At 42.8% G+C, this 15,289-nt stretch overlaps 1 protein-coding gene across 2 annotated transcripts in view; it reads left to right on the top strand.

Annotated features, from left to right (window-relative positions):
• PTPRB (protein tyrosine phosphatase receptor type B) overlaps positions 1 to 15,289 on the top strand; it is a 124,088-nt gene that overhangs the window by 71,251 nt on the left and 37,548 nt on the right. For both annotated transcript variants that reach the window (XM_050746573.1, XM_050746574.1), the window contains 6 exons: positions 1,097 to 1,363; positions 4,673 to 4,936; positions 6,813 to 7,076; positions 8,120 to 8,401; positions 12,324 to 12,602; positions 13,158 to 13,307. In XM_050746573.1, the coding sequence (XP_050602530.1) occupies positions 1,097 to 1,363; positions 4,673 to 4,936; positions 6,813 to 7,076; positions 8,120 to 8,401; positions 12,324 to 12,602; positions 13,158 to 13,307 (1,506 nt within the window). The remainder of the gene's footprint in view (positions 1 to 1,096; positions 1,364 to 4,672; positions 4,937 to 6,812; positions 7,077 to 8,119; positions 8,402 to 12,323; positions 12,603 to 13,157; positions 13,308 to 15,289) is intronic.

The raw sequence follows: 15,289 nt of genomic DNA, 5'->3' as shown, positions 1-15,289 counted from the left end.
TAAGTAGATAGACCAAATCACGAAGAGCTTTGTTTGCCTGTGAAGGTGTTTTGGAATTATGGAGAGCAACTGTAGGGCCATCAGCATGGGAGTGCTATAAAAATATGCTAGATAGAGTCTGCAGATTGAAAGAGTGGGAGGAAAGGACGCAAGTGACTGGTCAGTAGGCAGCTGCAATAATGTATGGTCTCATTTATACTTGCTAAAGGATATGATATGGTTCTGAGGTAGTGGCAGCACACAGAGAGTGGCTAGATTCAAGAGATAGGAGATTTAGGATACAGAAATAAAACTCATATTTGATTATATAGACAAGGTGGAGAGTGACAATTGAAGTTTCTGACTTGAACCAAGAGATAGAGACAAAAGGCAATGAGAACATTGTGGGAGGGAGATGAGGAGTCCAATTTGGACGTGTTGAGTGTTGGGTGTCTGTGGTACATTCAGGGAGAGATGTGATTTGCAAAAGCAGGAGAAACAACTAAAAGTTTAAATTCAGGAGTTGTCACCTTATGGGTGACACTTCAAACCATGGACATAGATGAAATCTAAGAAGATTATGTAGAATGAGAAAAGAAATGAACATAGGACAGAAAATATTATTATAAAAACAGTAATACTATTTTGCCTTTCACTTCAGGAGCTATAGAACAAATACTAGTATATACTACCGCTGAAGTCAAGACTTGAAGTTTTGACCTTAGTTAATGTTAGTAATAAAAGTCTAAACAAGAAACATAATTCACTATCAAACCCACATTCACTGAATATGAACTTGCTCAGCATCCTTCACTTTCTAGACTCATAGGTATGCACCACTCTGCATATTTATCAGGCCATTTTCACTAACTTTTCTATCTGAGATCCTATTTAAATTCAGAGAAAAAAATGGAGAATTAAAGTAGTTTTACAGACAGGTTAAGCCAGGAAATCCTTTCTCCTCTTTTCTCCATAAGGGCACACAGAAAGTACCAATGCCACACAAATAAAGCAAACGCATCATCTACCTGCAGTTGATTCAGGAGTTTTTCTCAATTGATTACTTTACCCTAAGTGATAAAATCTGTATTTTGTTGCTCCACTTGTCTCTCTGCAGTTCCAGCATCTGTCCAAGGAGTAATTGCAGACAATGCATACAGCAGTCATTCCTTAATAGTAAGTTGGCAAAAAGCTGCTGGTGTGGCAGAAAGATACGATATCCTGCTTCTGACTGAAAATGGAATCCTGCACAACACATCAGAGCCAGCCACCACTAAGCAACACAAATTTGAAGATCTAACACCAGGCAAGAAATACAAGATACAGATCCTAACTGTCAGTGGAGGCCTCTTTAGCAAGGAAGCCCAGACTGAAGGCCGAACAGGTAATTAGCACAGCATAATGTTTTGAAGCACATATTGCCAATGTCTACTATTGTGTAAGAACCACAGGGCAAGAGGGATGACGCAACATTGGGAGATGGTATCCATCTCTTGATACGCTGGGAACATTCACCCTGATTTGCCACTTCCATGTCGGTTGCCCTATCCACACAGGACTCAGCCCACCACACTCTGATTCTGATTTTTCATTAATATTGGTGCTATTAGCTTCCTATTGCTACTGTAATAAAATATCACAATCTTAGTGGCTTAAAACCACCCAGATTTATTATTTTCTAGTCCTGAAGGTTAGAATCTGAAAAATGGTTTTTGGGGACTGAAATGAAGACATCAGGGCTGTGTTTCCTGTAGGGACTTTCGGGGGAGAATCCACTCCTTGCCTTTTTCAGCTTCTGAGGCTGCCCACATTCCTTGGCTCGTGTCCCCTTCCCAATGATGACATTGCTCCAATCTCTGCATGGGACCTTACATCTCTTTCTCTGCTCTCCTGCCTCCCTCTTCCATCTTTTAAGGACTCTTGTGATTACCTTGGTCACCAACTGGACAATCCAGGATAATTCCTTCGTCTCAAGATCCTTAACTTAATCACATCTACAAAGCCCTTTTTGCCACAGAAGGTAACATATTCACAGGTTCTGGGGATTAGGACATGGACATCTTTGGGGCTATTCAGACAACCACATTGGCCTAATTGATTGATAACTTATTTAGTCAGTACATAGGTCTGAAGGCGGGGATGGTTATGTTGACAGGGACATAAAGATAAATCAGGCATGTTTCTCGTCCTTAAAGAGCTGACTGGCGAGACAGACACATGGACAAATAATGGCAATGCATTGTGATAAAGAGTACATATAAGAGAGGGATGTCTGGCATTCAGGGAAGCATGGAGGTCAGGCAGAATTGGGACATCTTCATAAAAGTGACATTTCAATACTGTCTTGAAGGATGAAGAAATTCTTATGGAGAGAAGGTAGAATACTTCCTACAGACAGCCTGTCCTGTGCAAAGGCCAGGAGGTATGAACAGGAGAAAGGAGAAGTTGTGGGTGGCTGAAATGTGTGTTGCATGATGGAAAGGTGAGGCTGAAAGCCAGATTGGAGCCAAATTAGAGGGTGCCTGGTAGCCTTCCTCAGGAGTTTTTTTATCTTAAAGCAATACAAATTTTTTAGCCAGAGAGCAATTGTTTTGTAATAACAATTTATCTTTAAAAAGATAAATCAGATAGCAATGGGGCAATGGATTGAATGGAAATGAACCAGAGGTGAGGAGATCCACCTATTAATTCATTTATTATTGAGTACCTACTATAGGTTAGGCACTGTTCTAACTGCTCGATATGCAGAAATGAATAAAAAATTCCCATGGTTATTATGCTTATAGTCTAGTGGGGAAGAAAGTCAATAAACAAAATAAATAAGTAAAAGATACAGGAGGTTGGGTGGTAATAAAGACCAAGAAGGAAATTAAATTAGGAAATTGGGATAGCAAGAGTTGGGGCTTACAATTTTATCTATCTATCTATCTATCAATGGTTATTATTATTATTATTATTATTATTATTATTATTTTGGAGACAGTGTCTCGCTCTGGCACCCAAGCTGGAGTGCAGTGGAACAATCTCAATTCACTGCAACCTCTGCCTCCTGGGTTCAAACGATCCTCCCATCTGAGCCTCCCAAGTAGTTGGGACTTCAGGAATGTGCCACCACGCCCAGCTAATTTTTGTACTTCCTTGTAGAGACAGGGTTTCTCCATGTTGCCTAGGCTGGTCTCACACTCCTGGGCTCAAGAGATCCACCTGCCTCAGCCTCCCAAAGTGTTGGGATTATAGGCATAAGCCACATGCCTGGTCAAGGGGCTTACAATTTTTTTTTTTTTTTTTTGAGACAAAATCTCCCTCTGTTACCCAAGCTGGAGTGCAGTAGTGCAATCTCAGCTCACCACAACCTCCACCTCCTGGGTTCAAGCAATTCTCCTGCCTCAGCCTCCTGAGTAGAGTAGCTGGGACTAAAGGTGTGCACCACCACGCCCAGCTAATTTTTACATTTTTAGTAGAGATGGGGTTTCACCATGTTGGCCAGGCTGGTCTTGAACTCTTGACCTCAGGTGATCCACCCTCAGCCTCCCAAAGTGCTGGGATTACAGGCATGAGCCATTGCACCCAGCCGGGACTTACAATTTCAGGTAGTACAGTCCCCAAAGACTTCACTGAGGCAGTGACATTTGAGTAAAACTCTGAAAGAAATGAGAAAGTCATGCAAATATTTGGGTATTTAGACGCAGAGCCAATGCCAAAGCAAAGACCCTGAGTGGGTGTGTGTCTGACCTGTTGGAGGAACAGTAAAGGGGCCCATATGGCTGGAACAGAGTGAGCGCAAATGAGTGGGGGGGATGCAGTTGGACATGTAATGGGGTCATGACATGACTGCAGTCGTAGGAGAAGGACCAACAGCTGAACGAATGCAGGGGCCCTCATGAAGAACAGTGGATACAGTCAAGAAGTATTTTTGCATTAGCTAAGGTGGCACTTGGGAGCTGAGTGGATTATAGAGGAAGGAACAGAAGATTCCAGAGTTTCTACCTAGGATGTCTGGTAGAAGATGATGCCATTAATTGAGATAAGAGAAGCAGGAGGTGAGAGGGTCAGGCAAAAATCCACAGAGTTCAGCTGTGTATTGAATTTGAGATGCCTGAGTGACTTGCAGAGAGAGGGAACCATAGGCATTTGGAAATATGGATTTGAGCTCAGAAGAGAAGTGAGCTGGACATAAAAAGATCTGGACCAGAATGCTAGTTGAATCCATAAATTGAATGAGACTGATTGCTCAGCTAGGGCTATAGAATATGAAGAAAACAAAGGATGGATCCATGGGAAATAACTTGTAAGGGCCTGGCAAAAGGAGCGGAGAAAGCAAAGAGAGCCTGAGAAAGAGCATTTGAGGTGGAGAAAAGAACTCAGGCAAAATCAAGGCAGATGTCCTGTTCTGTTTCTACTGGCATCTTAAGCCTGCTGAGGAATCAGACAGCATCTGTGCCAGCAGTTTGCAAGGAGGCGGTTTCTAGCAGCACTTGACCTTGCCAAGAGGTAGCACAGAAGTCCAAAAGGGTTTGCAAAATTCTAACATGAAGCTTTTTGAAAAATGCTTTTGGCTTTTCCTATTGTTTCTGTTTCTCATATCACTGAATCCAACTTCCTCTTTCTGTTTGCTTTTCCCTTTCTTTCCCACCTGCTCTCTTCTCCTCACTGCATTTCCCTCCCTCATTCTCTTGCTCCTCGACTTTTCCAGTCCCAGCAGCTGTCACCAACCTGAGGATCACAGAGAACTCCACCAGGCACCTGTCCTTCCGCTGGACCGCCTCAGAGGGGGAGCTCAGCTGGTACAACATCTTTTTGTACAACCCAGATGGGAATCTCCAGGAGAGAGCTCAAGTTGACCCACAAGTCCAGAGCTTCTCTTTCCAGAACTTGCTACAAGGCCGAATGTACAAGATGGTGATTGTAACTCACAGTGGGGAGCTGTCTAATGAGTCTTTCATATTTGGTAGAACAGGTAAGACCAAGACCCAAGCAGTAATGAATCGTGGGGAATTGTCCCGGTATTCACTGGCTTTTCCTGGGTTGGTCCTTAGTTTCCTCTTCTATTCAGGATGTAGCTTTATATGACATTTGTGACTTTCAGGCTGTTTGACCCTAAATCGCACGTTTGATTACGTGTAACTAATTTGCGGCCAGTTTTTGCACTAGCTTCTGCTCTTTTGCCTCCACTTGTTTACTTCCTAGGGCTTGGTAAAAAAATGAATGTGGTTCCTCCTCTTGACATCAAACTGTACAAGAGGGCTGTAACCCATCATAGTTTAATTCAAGCCATACCCTGCAGCTTTCTAACAAGAAATAGATGGAGAGGAGAGCAGGAGCAGAGAAGGGCAACCACAAATATAGCAAACAGGCAGTGACTGCTGTGAATTAGAAACATAGCACTAGATGAAGTGAAAACACAGAGTTCCAGGAAAGTGAGAGACATCTCTCTGGGCTGCAAATAAAAAACAGAATCTACCCTTTTCCCATAATTTGAGTCCTTTATCTCCTATTCAAAAAAAATTTTTTTTTGAGACAAGTTCTCGCTGTGTTGCCCAGGCTGGAGTGCAGTGATGCTATCATGGCTCCCTGTAGCCTCGACCTCCTGGGTTCAAGTGATCCTCTTGCTTCAGCCTCCCAAGCAGCTGGGACGACAGACACATGACACCATGCATGGCAAACTTTTAATTTTTATTTTTTATAGAGATGGGGGCTTCCCTATATTGCCCAGGCTGGTCTTGAACTCCTTGGCTAAAGCAGTCCTCTGCCTCGACCTCCCAAAGTGCTGGAATTAGAGGCATGAGCCACCATGCCCAGCCTACCTATTCAATTCTTTTTTCTCATTTGACAATAGTTTTAGGTGCTCTTCTGTGCCAGGTACATGGCCCACTGCTGTAATATGACAGTCAAGGGCGCTGCCCTCAGAGAACTCTGGAATAGCGGGGAGGGAAGAGGACGGGGACAGATCATTAAAGGGAGATGATTTGGGAATGCCTTAAATTCTATGAAAAAAATGATGTGTCATGATAGTGACTTGGCAGGACAAGCAACTACTTTAGATAGGAGAAGTCATTTCAGCAGAGAACTAAAGGTGAAGGGAGCCAGGTGGGAACATATTCCAAGGGCAGCCAACAGAAGTTCTGTTTGTCTTTTGAAAGGAGTGAAAAAGAGCTGCGATAAGCCTCAACCACGGATAGAATTGCCTACCCGTCATCATTTCCGAGGCAGCCCTTTGCACATCTTTCCTCACCTGCTCATTAATGCTTAGAAGTCCTCCAATGTGGCAACAGTCTTCATTCTCCAAAGAATAGCAAAGCTATTGGGATGGATGGCAGCATGACTAATCTATACAATGATAGGAGTGACTGTAAACACTTCTCTCCCTAAATGAAGTTATACCAATACAGATTTTATAAGAAAGGGCACAAAAGAACTGAGAACCTAAAGGAGGGTAGAGAGGATGTAAAGAGACCCGGAGAGGGTTGCTGTGGGATGGTGGCTGCAATGACATAGGCCACACTGGGGAGGAGCTGGAACCTTGTATACACATTTTCTGGGCCTTTTTAAATAAGCTAAATGACAACGATTTATTCATCATTTATGAAGATTTCATTTTACATGCTTATCAGGGTGCATGTGGCAAGCATCTGGAAGTCACCACCTGTTTTGTTTTAATTTACACCGTATCTCTAGTCTATACGCCCTTAAAGTTAAATGGCCTGAAATGTAGGCAAGATCTGACTATAATATGTACAACTCACCCACATGCCCAACGTAGCATATACTCTCACCTGTGGGCCAGAATGCCTTTGTTTCTGTTTTGTTCTCATTAAGAATTTTTCTTGTTTAAGTCCCAGCCTCTGTGAGTCATCTCAGGGGGTCCAATCGGAACATGACAGACAGCCTTTGGTTCAGCTGGAGTCCAGCCTCTGGGGACTTTGACTTTTATGAACTGATTCTCTATAATCCCAATGGCACAAAGAAGGAAAACTGGAAAGACAAGGACCTGACGGAGTGGCGGTTTCACGGCCTTGTTCCCGGAAGGAAGTACACGCTGTGGGTGGTAACTCACAGTGGAGATCTCAGCAATAAAGTCACAGCGGAGAGCAGAACAGGTGAGAAGCTCAGGTGCCAGTGGCCAAGGGGTGGTGGGAAGTAGCTTCCAGAGACACATTTTGATTCTGATTTTAATGACAAGAGATAAAGCCAATAATGGTATACCCTGTGCTAGCCCCTGAACTTGGGAAGGGACTGTGGTACAACAGATAAAGGACAAGGCTATGGTCCAAAAGAACTAAGTCCTTAGCTTAGCTCTATGAATCTGGTCAAGTCATTGAGCCTCTCTAGGCCTCAGTTTCCTTATCTGCAAAGTGGGGATAATCATATACATCATCACTGTGTGGCTATCACCAGTGCACCCTAACTGTTTTTATGTCATGGGCACACATAGATGTCTGTGTGTCACCCTGGGGTTAATCAACAAGGCTATCTGCAATTGGACATAATTGTCTGTGGGTGTCAGCTCTGCACCCCAAAATCTGATGGAATTAATACCTTCACACACTTGTAACCCATTCGGAGCACACCCATGCTCCACAGCACCATGGTAAGGAAGATCTGGCTATGAATATTTAAGAAAACATATATGAGGCTGGGCACCGTGGCTCACGCCTGTAATCCCAGTATTTTGGGAGGCCGAGGTGGGTGGATCACTTGAGGTCAGGAGTTCGAGAACAGCCTGGTCAACTAGAGGAAACCCTGTGTCGACTAAAAATACAAAAATTAGCCAGGCGTAGTGGTGGGCACCTGTAATCCCAGCTACTCGGGAGGCTGAAGTGCCTGTAATCCCAGCTACCTGGGAGATGGAGGTTGCAGTGAGCCAAGATCATGCCACTGCACTTCAGCCTGGGCGGCAAGAGCAAAACTCTGTCTCAAAAAAAAGAAAAAGAAAAAGAAAAAGAAAAGGTACATAAAATGCTTGAGGACAGTGCCTTACACAGAATAAACACTATTAATGAAAGCTCCTGCTACTATATCATCATATTATCTCTTCCTACACGGTACATTAAAAGTGTGTCTGATGTTACTCAGCTATCTTTTTTGTATGTGTTATGGCATAGATGTGATTATGTGATTTTTCACTTTCTCCTATATTCAGCTCCAAGTCCTCCCAGTCTTATGTCATTTGCTGACATTGCAAACACATCCTTGGCCATCACGTGGAAGGGGCCCCCAGACTGGACAGACTACAATGACTTCGAGCTGCAGTGGTTGCCCAGAGATGCACTTACTGTCTTCAACCCCTACAACAACAGAAAATCAGAAGGACGCATTGTGTATGGTCTTCGTCCAGGGAGATCCTATCAATTCAGTGTCAAGACTGTCAGTGGTGATTCCTGGAAAACTTACAGCAAACCAATTTTTGGAACTGTGAGGACAAGTATGACATGTTTTGCTATTCTTGTTTCTCAAATGGAGTGAGGGGAAGTATATGTTCAACATCTTACTTAAATAGGGCTTGGATTAAATCCGTATTTTTACATGGGATCGGTCTGGATTTGAATTCAGGCAGAAGTCTATGTAGATTTGTTCATTCATTTAACATTAACAACAAGGGACAATAAAGAAAGAATCTCTCTCTGCCCTCATGGGGCTTACAATTAGGTAGGACGTACTATTTGTAACTAGACATTATATTTTGGGTATGATGAGGGAAGTAAATGGTACTATAGAGGCACTGGTTGGGTAATCTGACCCAATACAAGAGAACTTCTTGGAAAAGGAAACATCCAAATAGAAACCTAAAGAAAGAAATTTACCAGGTAGAGGTGGGGGAAGAAGTGGAGAATATTCCAGGTCGAGAGAATAAAATATTCCAAGATCAGAGAGGAGGGAGAGTACAAGATCTACTAACAGGGGAACAGAAAGAAGTTTATTTGGCCATAGCATAAAAGGTAAGGATTAAGGGAATCACATAATAAAATGTTTTGTATTCCATGGTAACTTTGAACTTTATTTTGGATCAACTGGAGCCACTCAATTTCAGCAGAGATATCATAATCATTATTTACACTTTAGAAAGTTACTCTGGGTACAGTGTAGAGAATAGACCGAAAGAGGCAAAACTAGAAGCAGAGGGATCATAGGACATACTGCTGTATGTCCCTGAGAGAAAAATACTTTGATGACGAAGCACATACCAGTTTCTTCCCAAAGGCATTTTGGGATAGATACTATCACCCTCAAAGAAAGACAGGTTTTCAGCTTAGGGACTTTAATCCAAATATTTGTGTTTCAATAATACCCAGTAGAAGTAGCTTCTGGGATCAGATCAGATAGTTAATGGTTGTTGATAAAATGCATAGTTGAAAGTTAGACATTTAAGCATTTTAATAAAGCCAGACATTTTTAATAAGCATTAATACTATAACAAGTATAACTTTTATGCCACATTGTATCCAAAGAGCAGTTATTTGTGTGTCAAAAGAAATATGTGAAAAAGAACTAAGAGTTTTAGTTTATGGCAAGCTCAGGCTGAGTTTTCAGTGGCTGACTGTGGGCTGTGTTCATGAAATCTGTTAAGCAGAGCACCCTGCACTGGTTACCAAACCCAGGGCAGGACTCTGAACACTTCTGCCCATTGCATCTGGTATTAGAGTCACCAGAGAAACATAACGCAAGCACTGGATGGAACAAAGCTTTGCTTACATAGGGAGGAGACAGAGTAAGATCAACCTCAACAGTATGCCTCAGTCCCCCATGGCCAGCTGCAGTGGTTGCCCAGAGATGCACTTGCTGTCTTCAACCCTGACAACAACAGAAAACAGAAGGGCACATTGTGTATGGTCTCTTCCAGCAGTCAGTGCAGGGCAGTTGGCTAAGTGCACCACTCTCAGGTCACAGTAGAAGGACCCTGTCCTGTCTCCTCAGAGGGCAACCGTAGCATTGGTGTTCACCATCTGCCATGTGACACACATGCGTAAGCAGAACAAAAGAGCATACATTGAGCTTGCAACAGGGAACGATACTCCCACACAAGGCAATGAGCCCAGCACAGGCTGTGTAGGCTCTCGATCTCTTGGTAAGAAAGTATCTTAAGCTCAAGGGCCATTTCTTACACAGCCAAACGGGGGTCGACAGACTATGCACATGACACTGCCTTTCCCAAAAGCCTTGCAGGTACTCAGTTTAAGAGCTCATATGACTCTGTTAGCGGCTGGGCTTATAGATCACGACTGGACTGTTGTATTCAGTCCTGGATGCTAGAATTTAAGTGAGGCATTCACCAAACGGAGGAGTGCCCAGGAGGACAAAAACTGCCATGGAGAGGGACTCAGTGCTGTGTTTTATGAGGAATGATGACTCGTGGAACTTGTTTTTTGTTTGTTTGTTTGTTTGTTTTTTCAAGGCTTGTATTTATTAGGATCAGGTGAGGCTATGGGTAACAGAAAATCCAAAATAGCAGAAGTTTAAATAGAATAGAAGTTTATAATTTTCATGTAAAATCATTCCAGTACTCAATTTCTCACAAATATGCTTCAACCATAATGGATGATTTGCAGTTCTCAATTTTCTACCATCCTACTCCCGGCACCTCCTCCTTTGGTACCTGGGTTTGTGGTTTTTCTCTACGCAGAATGCCTTTTTCTCGATATCTTGGCAGAGTGTCACCTCTGCCTTACGGCTTTTACTAACTCCTGCTGATAACTAATAGCCAGCAGCTGAAGGTTGTGTGTCACCCCCCACATAGCACCTTGTCTCGCCATTTCTTCTGGTATGTTTTCCTTTCTGCCTTCTATGATGGCTATTTGGACTCATTTCCATTCCTGCAGGTTAGGGCTAACATCTTACTTACCTCTGTACTGTTCATAATCCCCAGAAGAGCACCTGGCCCATAGTAGGTACTTGTTTCTCTCAACACATGAAATAAGTGTTCATTCCACTCTCTTTTTGTTTGCATGGCTTCAGAGGAGGACATAATTCTTAACTTTGCTCCCTGTAGGTAAGTTGTTTTGCCCCCTCTGGCTTCTTTCAGGAATTTTTCTTTATCTTTGATTTTCTGTAGTGTGAAAACGATATGCCTAGGCATAGTTTTTTTGGCATATATCCTCCTTGGTGTTTCCTGAGCTTCCTGGATCTGTGGTTGGTGTCTAACATTTATTTGTGGGAAATTCTTAGTCATTCTTGTTTCAAATATTTCTTCAGTTCCTTTCTTTCTCCTTCTGGTATTCCCATTTTGTGTAGGATACACTTTCTGTGGTTGTTCCATGGTCCTTGGATATTCTGTTCTGCTTTGCAGTCTTTGTTTGCTTTGCTTTTCCGTTTGGGAGGTCTCTACTGATAGATCCTCAAGGCTCAGAGACTGTCCTCAGCCATGTCTAGCTACTAAGAAGTCCATCAAGGTATTCTTCATTTCTGTCACAGTGATTTGATCTCTAGCATTTATTTTTGGTTCTTTCTTAGGACTTTCACCTCTCCATTTACATCACCCACCTGTTCTTGAATGTTGTCTACTTTGTCCATTAGAGCCCTTAACATGTTAATGACTGTTGTTTTAAATTCCTGGTCTGATGGTTCCAACATTCCTGCCATATCTGACTTGTAGTTCTGGATCCCTGTTCAGTTTCCTCAAGCTATATATTTTTTCCTTTAGTAGGCCTTGTGATTTTTTCTTGATAGCTCGATACAACATACTACATAAAAGAAACTGCTGTAAATTGGTGTTTGGTGGGGCAGTGATGAAGCATGGGGGAGGAGAAGTGCTTTAGAGTCCTATGATTAGGTCTAGTCTTCTAGCGAGCCTATGCCTCCAAGCTGTGAACTTTGCAGGTACTTCTCAGCACCCCCTACCCCCACCTGAGGTGGGACAGGATGGTTGAAGTGGCTGGGGTTGGGTTATTCCCCTGGCCCAGGTCAGTTGGGCTCTGATAAAACCCCAGCAGGTTAGGCTTTGGGTAGATTCCACTGAGGGCAGAGTGCTCTAGTGTATTTCAAAACAGTTATTTTGTTCCCCCCCTTTCAGAAACATGGGGGGATTTTTCTTCGATATTCACTGTGAGAACCTGGTTGAGCTCCTGGAGCTAAAACTCACAAAAGTGTGGAGGGCCCCATAACTAGATCCCCCGGAGTCTTTAACTATTACTCAGACTTGTCCACGCTTGTCCTTCAGCATTTCCTACCCCAGCCCTGGTTCCCTGGGAGATTTGTGCTCATGTGTCTGCTAGGGTGAGCCACGACACTCTGTATTTGCCTGTCCGTCCCTCCTATACCTAGATCTCAGAGCTAGTTGGACCCAAAGGAGCTGGAAAATAAAAAAATTCTCCTTGAGTTCTGAAAAGTGTTGGCTCCTCTGTTCCCTTTAGAGCCTGACAAGATACAAAACCTGCATTGCCGGCCTCAGAACTCCACAGCCATTGCCTGTTCTTGGATCCCTCCTGATTCTGACTTTGATGGTTACAGTATTGAATGCCGGAAAATGGACACCCAAGAAGTTGAGTTTTCCAGAAAGCTGGAGAAAGAAAAATCTCTGCTCAACATCATGATGCTAGTGCCCCATAAGAGGTACCTGGTGTCCATCAAAGTGCAGTCGGCCGGCATGACCAGCGAGGTGGTTGAAGACAGCACTATCACAATGATAGACCGTAAGTGTCCCTGAAGGTACGCACGGAGCCTCCTGTCACCAGAGTGAAGGGGCTGTGCACCCTTCTCTATCATATCCATCACTGCCATTCACTTGCATACATTTCACTTTTGCATAAGCCTATGTGATTGCCACCTGGAGAGGAGGACTTAAAAGGCTCCAAGAAATGGCAACATTGCTCTGGGTAAAGTACCCTGACAGCAAACAAGTTAGATGATCTTAAAGTACCTGAATGAGTTAGTATTTAAATATATCACTTTGCCTCATATAGTTAGAGCTATAATAGAGCTCTTAAGCAATTTGAAGCTACAACTTCAGGAAATTCTGCTGAAGAGCTACCTCTTTCATTATGTTTAATGTGCCACTGGCAAATCACTTCCTCTGCCTGTTTTCCTTCAGGAGAGGGGGAGAGTTTCTTGATTACAGCATTAAACACAGGCGCACGCTCACACACACAGTCTGATGCAAGAGAGCAGAATCCTTCATTTTACTGTTGTTTATGCTGTGAAAGCAGAGTTGTGACCCCTCTTGGTTCCTTCCCCACCTCTTTTTCCAGGCCCCCCTCCTCCACCCCCACACATTCGTGTGAATGAAAAGGATGTGCTAATTAGCAAATCTTCCATCAACTTTACTGTCAACTGCAGCTGGTTCAGCGACACCAATGGAGCTGTGAAATACTTCACAGTGGTGGTGAGAGAGGCTGATGGTAAGTTATCATGAGTTAACTCCACTCTGAGACACCGAATTGCTTTCTCGGAGGTCATGTGGGAGATCTTTCTGTGAAAAGGTTCAAGAAACTTAAGTAGAAAATGTAATTTTTGTATCATTCACCCCATCTCCGCTGGATACAGGGAGATGTAAGGAAAAGCTGCTCAAAGCTTCTTTGGGCAGTAAAGCCTGTTATCCTCTAGGTTTAATTATTAAATAGAAGAGTAATGATAATAGCAACCACAGCGATAATAACAATAACCATCATTTATTGAGTCTTTACCACGTGCCGTGCACTGTTGGAAGTGCATTGCATGTAATGCCTTATTCAGTCCTCTTCTTTCCACCCAACCTGTTGGCAATCTCAAGGCTTCAAACTAACTTTGAAGGAACTCTTAATTTATGTATTACATTTCTTATTTATTTATTTATTTATTTTTGAGATGGAGTTTCGCTCTTGTCGCCTAGGCTGGAGTGCAATAGCGCAGTCTTGGCTCACTGCAACCTCCGCCTCCTGCCTCAGCCTCCTAAGTAGTTGGGATTAGTCCTCTTCATTACTGGGTCAATCTTGTTCACTACTCTTTTGTTCTACCATTAAACATTAATATGCCTCAACCATCTTCACCCCTTCCTATCTCCAATGCCTCAACTGATCATACTTGCAAACCACCCACCAAGTCACAAAAAGAACCAAAAGCCTAAAAGAAGAAAAAAAGTTCATGAGAAACATTCTTCTCTTCTCCACTGAATTTTGAATAGTATGTTTCATTCTCTAGTTTCCTAAATTATTCAATATCTACCTAATTCCTAAAGATAAGAACAAAGTCTAGGGAATGGTTATCACAACATCACATGCAACCACTGAGTAAGAGCTTTCAAGCTTATCGTATCAGCATTTGTCAAACCACCTGTAAGAGTGTTGTATTTGGGGCACACCTGTCCATGTATATATTTGCTGTTGAGGTCTTGTGTGTTATTTCTCCAAAAGAGAGGCTTTTGCCTGGAATGACATTAATATAGGTTTACCTTTCTTATATATTTTTATACTGTTTAAGGTGCTACATGAGTTTCTTAAGCATCCCTGATAATTTTGACCCATTTGTGGGTAAGGGGGAAACTTGAAACCTGACAAACTGTGAGGCAGTTTCTAGGCCAATGGGTATTTTAGGCTCACAGTATCTAACAGTCTATGTGCTTTTACAGTTTATTTAATTGAACTAAATCTGGTTATGCACAATTAACTAAATAATTTCAAGGGTCATTGGTATGTCCCAGATTTCCTCACACCACATAATTGAAGATAAATTGGTGAACTGTGGAAAGACTTTAGACTTGATTAGACTGCAATGAAGACAGAGTTTTGCTGCATGACTATAAGACAGTAACCGAAAAAGTCACACCCCAGAAAGTAGCCTTGTGTTCCCCAGCCAGACAGGCTTCCATTATTGATGTCCATGGAGATGGGCTGTGATTTCCAGGTTAGCTAAGATAACAATCCATCTCATATAAATGCCATTTATAGTGTACATACTCATGCTAAAGACAACGTTTCTTTTTAACTACTGCCAACAAAATATTTCTAAGACCCACTTATGAGCAAATTTTATTAAACAAGAATCCAGGATGCTATCATAAACCCTCACTGCACCACACCTTGAAGCTCACTGTAAACAGTATCTGATCTCTATAGTATTTATCTTTCTACTTACGCTTTTCTCCAGTCAGCATCAAAACTGGTTCGCAGTGCCAAAACACACAGCAGGCTGGGTGACCAGGGGAAGAGTTCTGGGAAGTGCTCTGAGTAAGGGGCCAAATTTGGACCAGGATTAAACTGTACTCAAGATAACAGTGAGCCACATGCAGAGCAATAATCAAACTGGGCATGGCATGTGGAGCGCGCCTTGTGGGATGACTACTCTGGCCTAGGACATGATTTCTCTTATCTTTTTCCTATTTCCCAGGTCATAGGGGTTTCCTTAT

This window comes from Macaca thibetana, chromosome 11, assembly GCF_024542745.1.
Source record: "Macaca thibetana thibetana isolate TM-01 chromosome 11, ASM2454274v1, whole genome shotgun sequence".
In the NCBI taxonomy this organism is placed as follows: Eukaryota; Metazoa; Chordata; class Mammalia; order Primates; family Cercopithecidae; genus Macaca; species Macaca thibetana.
The sequence above is the reverse complement of the archived record's forward strand: the minus strand, read 5'-3'. Positions and strand labels throughout refer to the sequence as shown.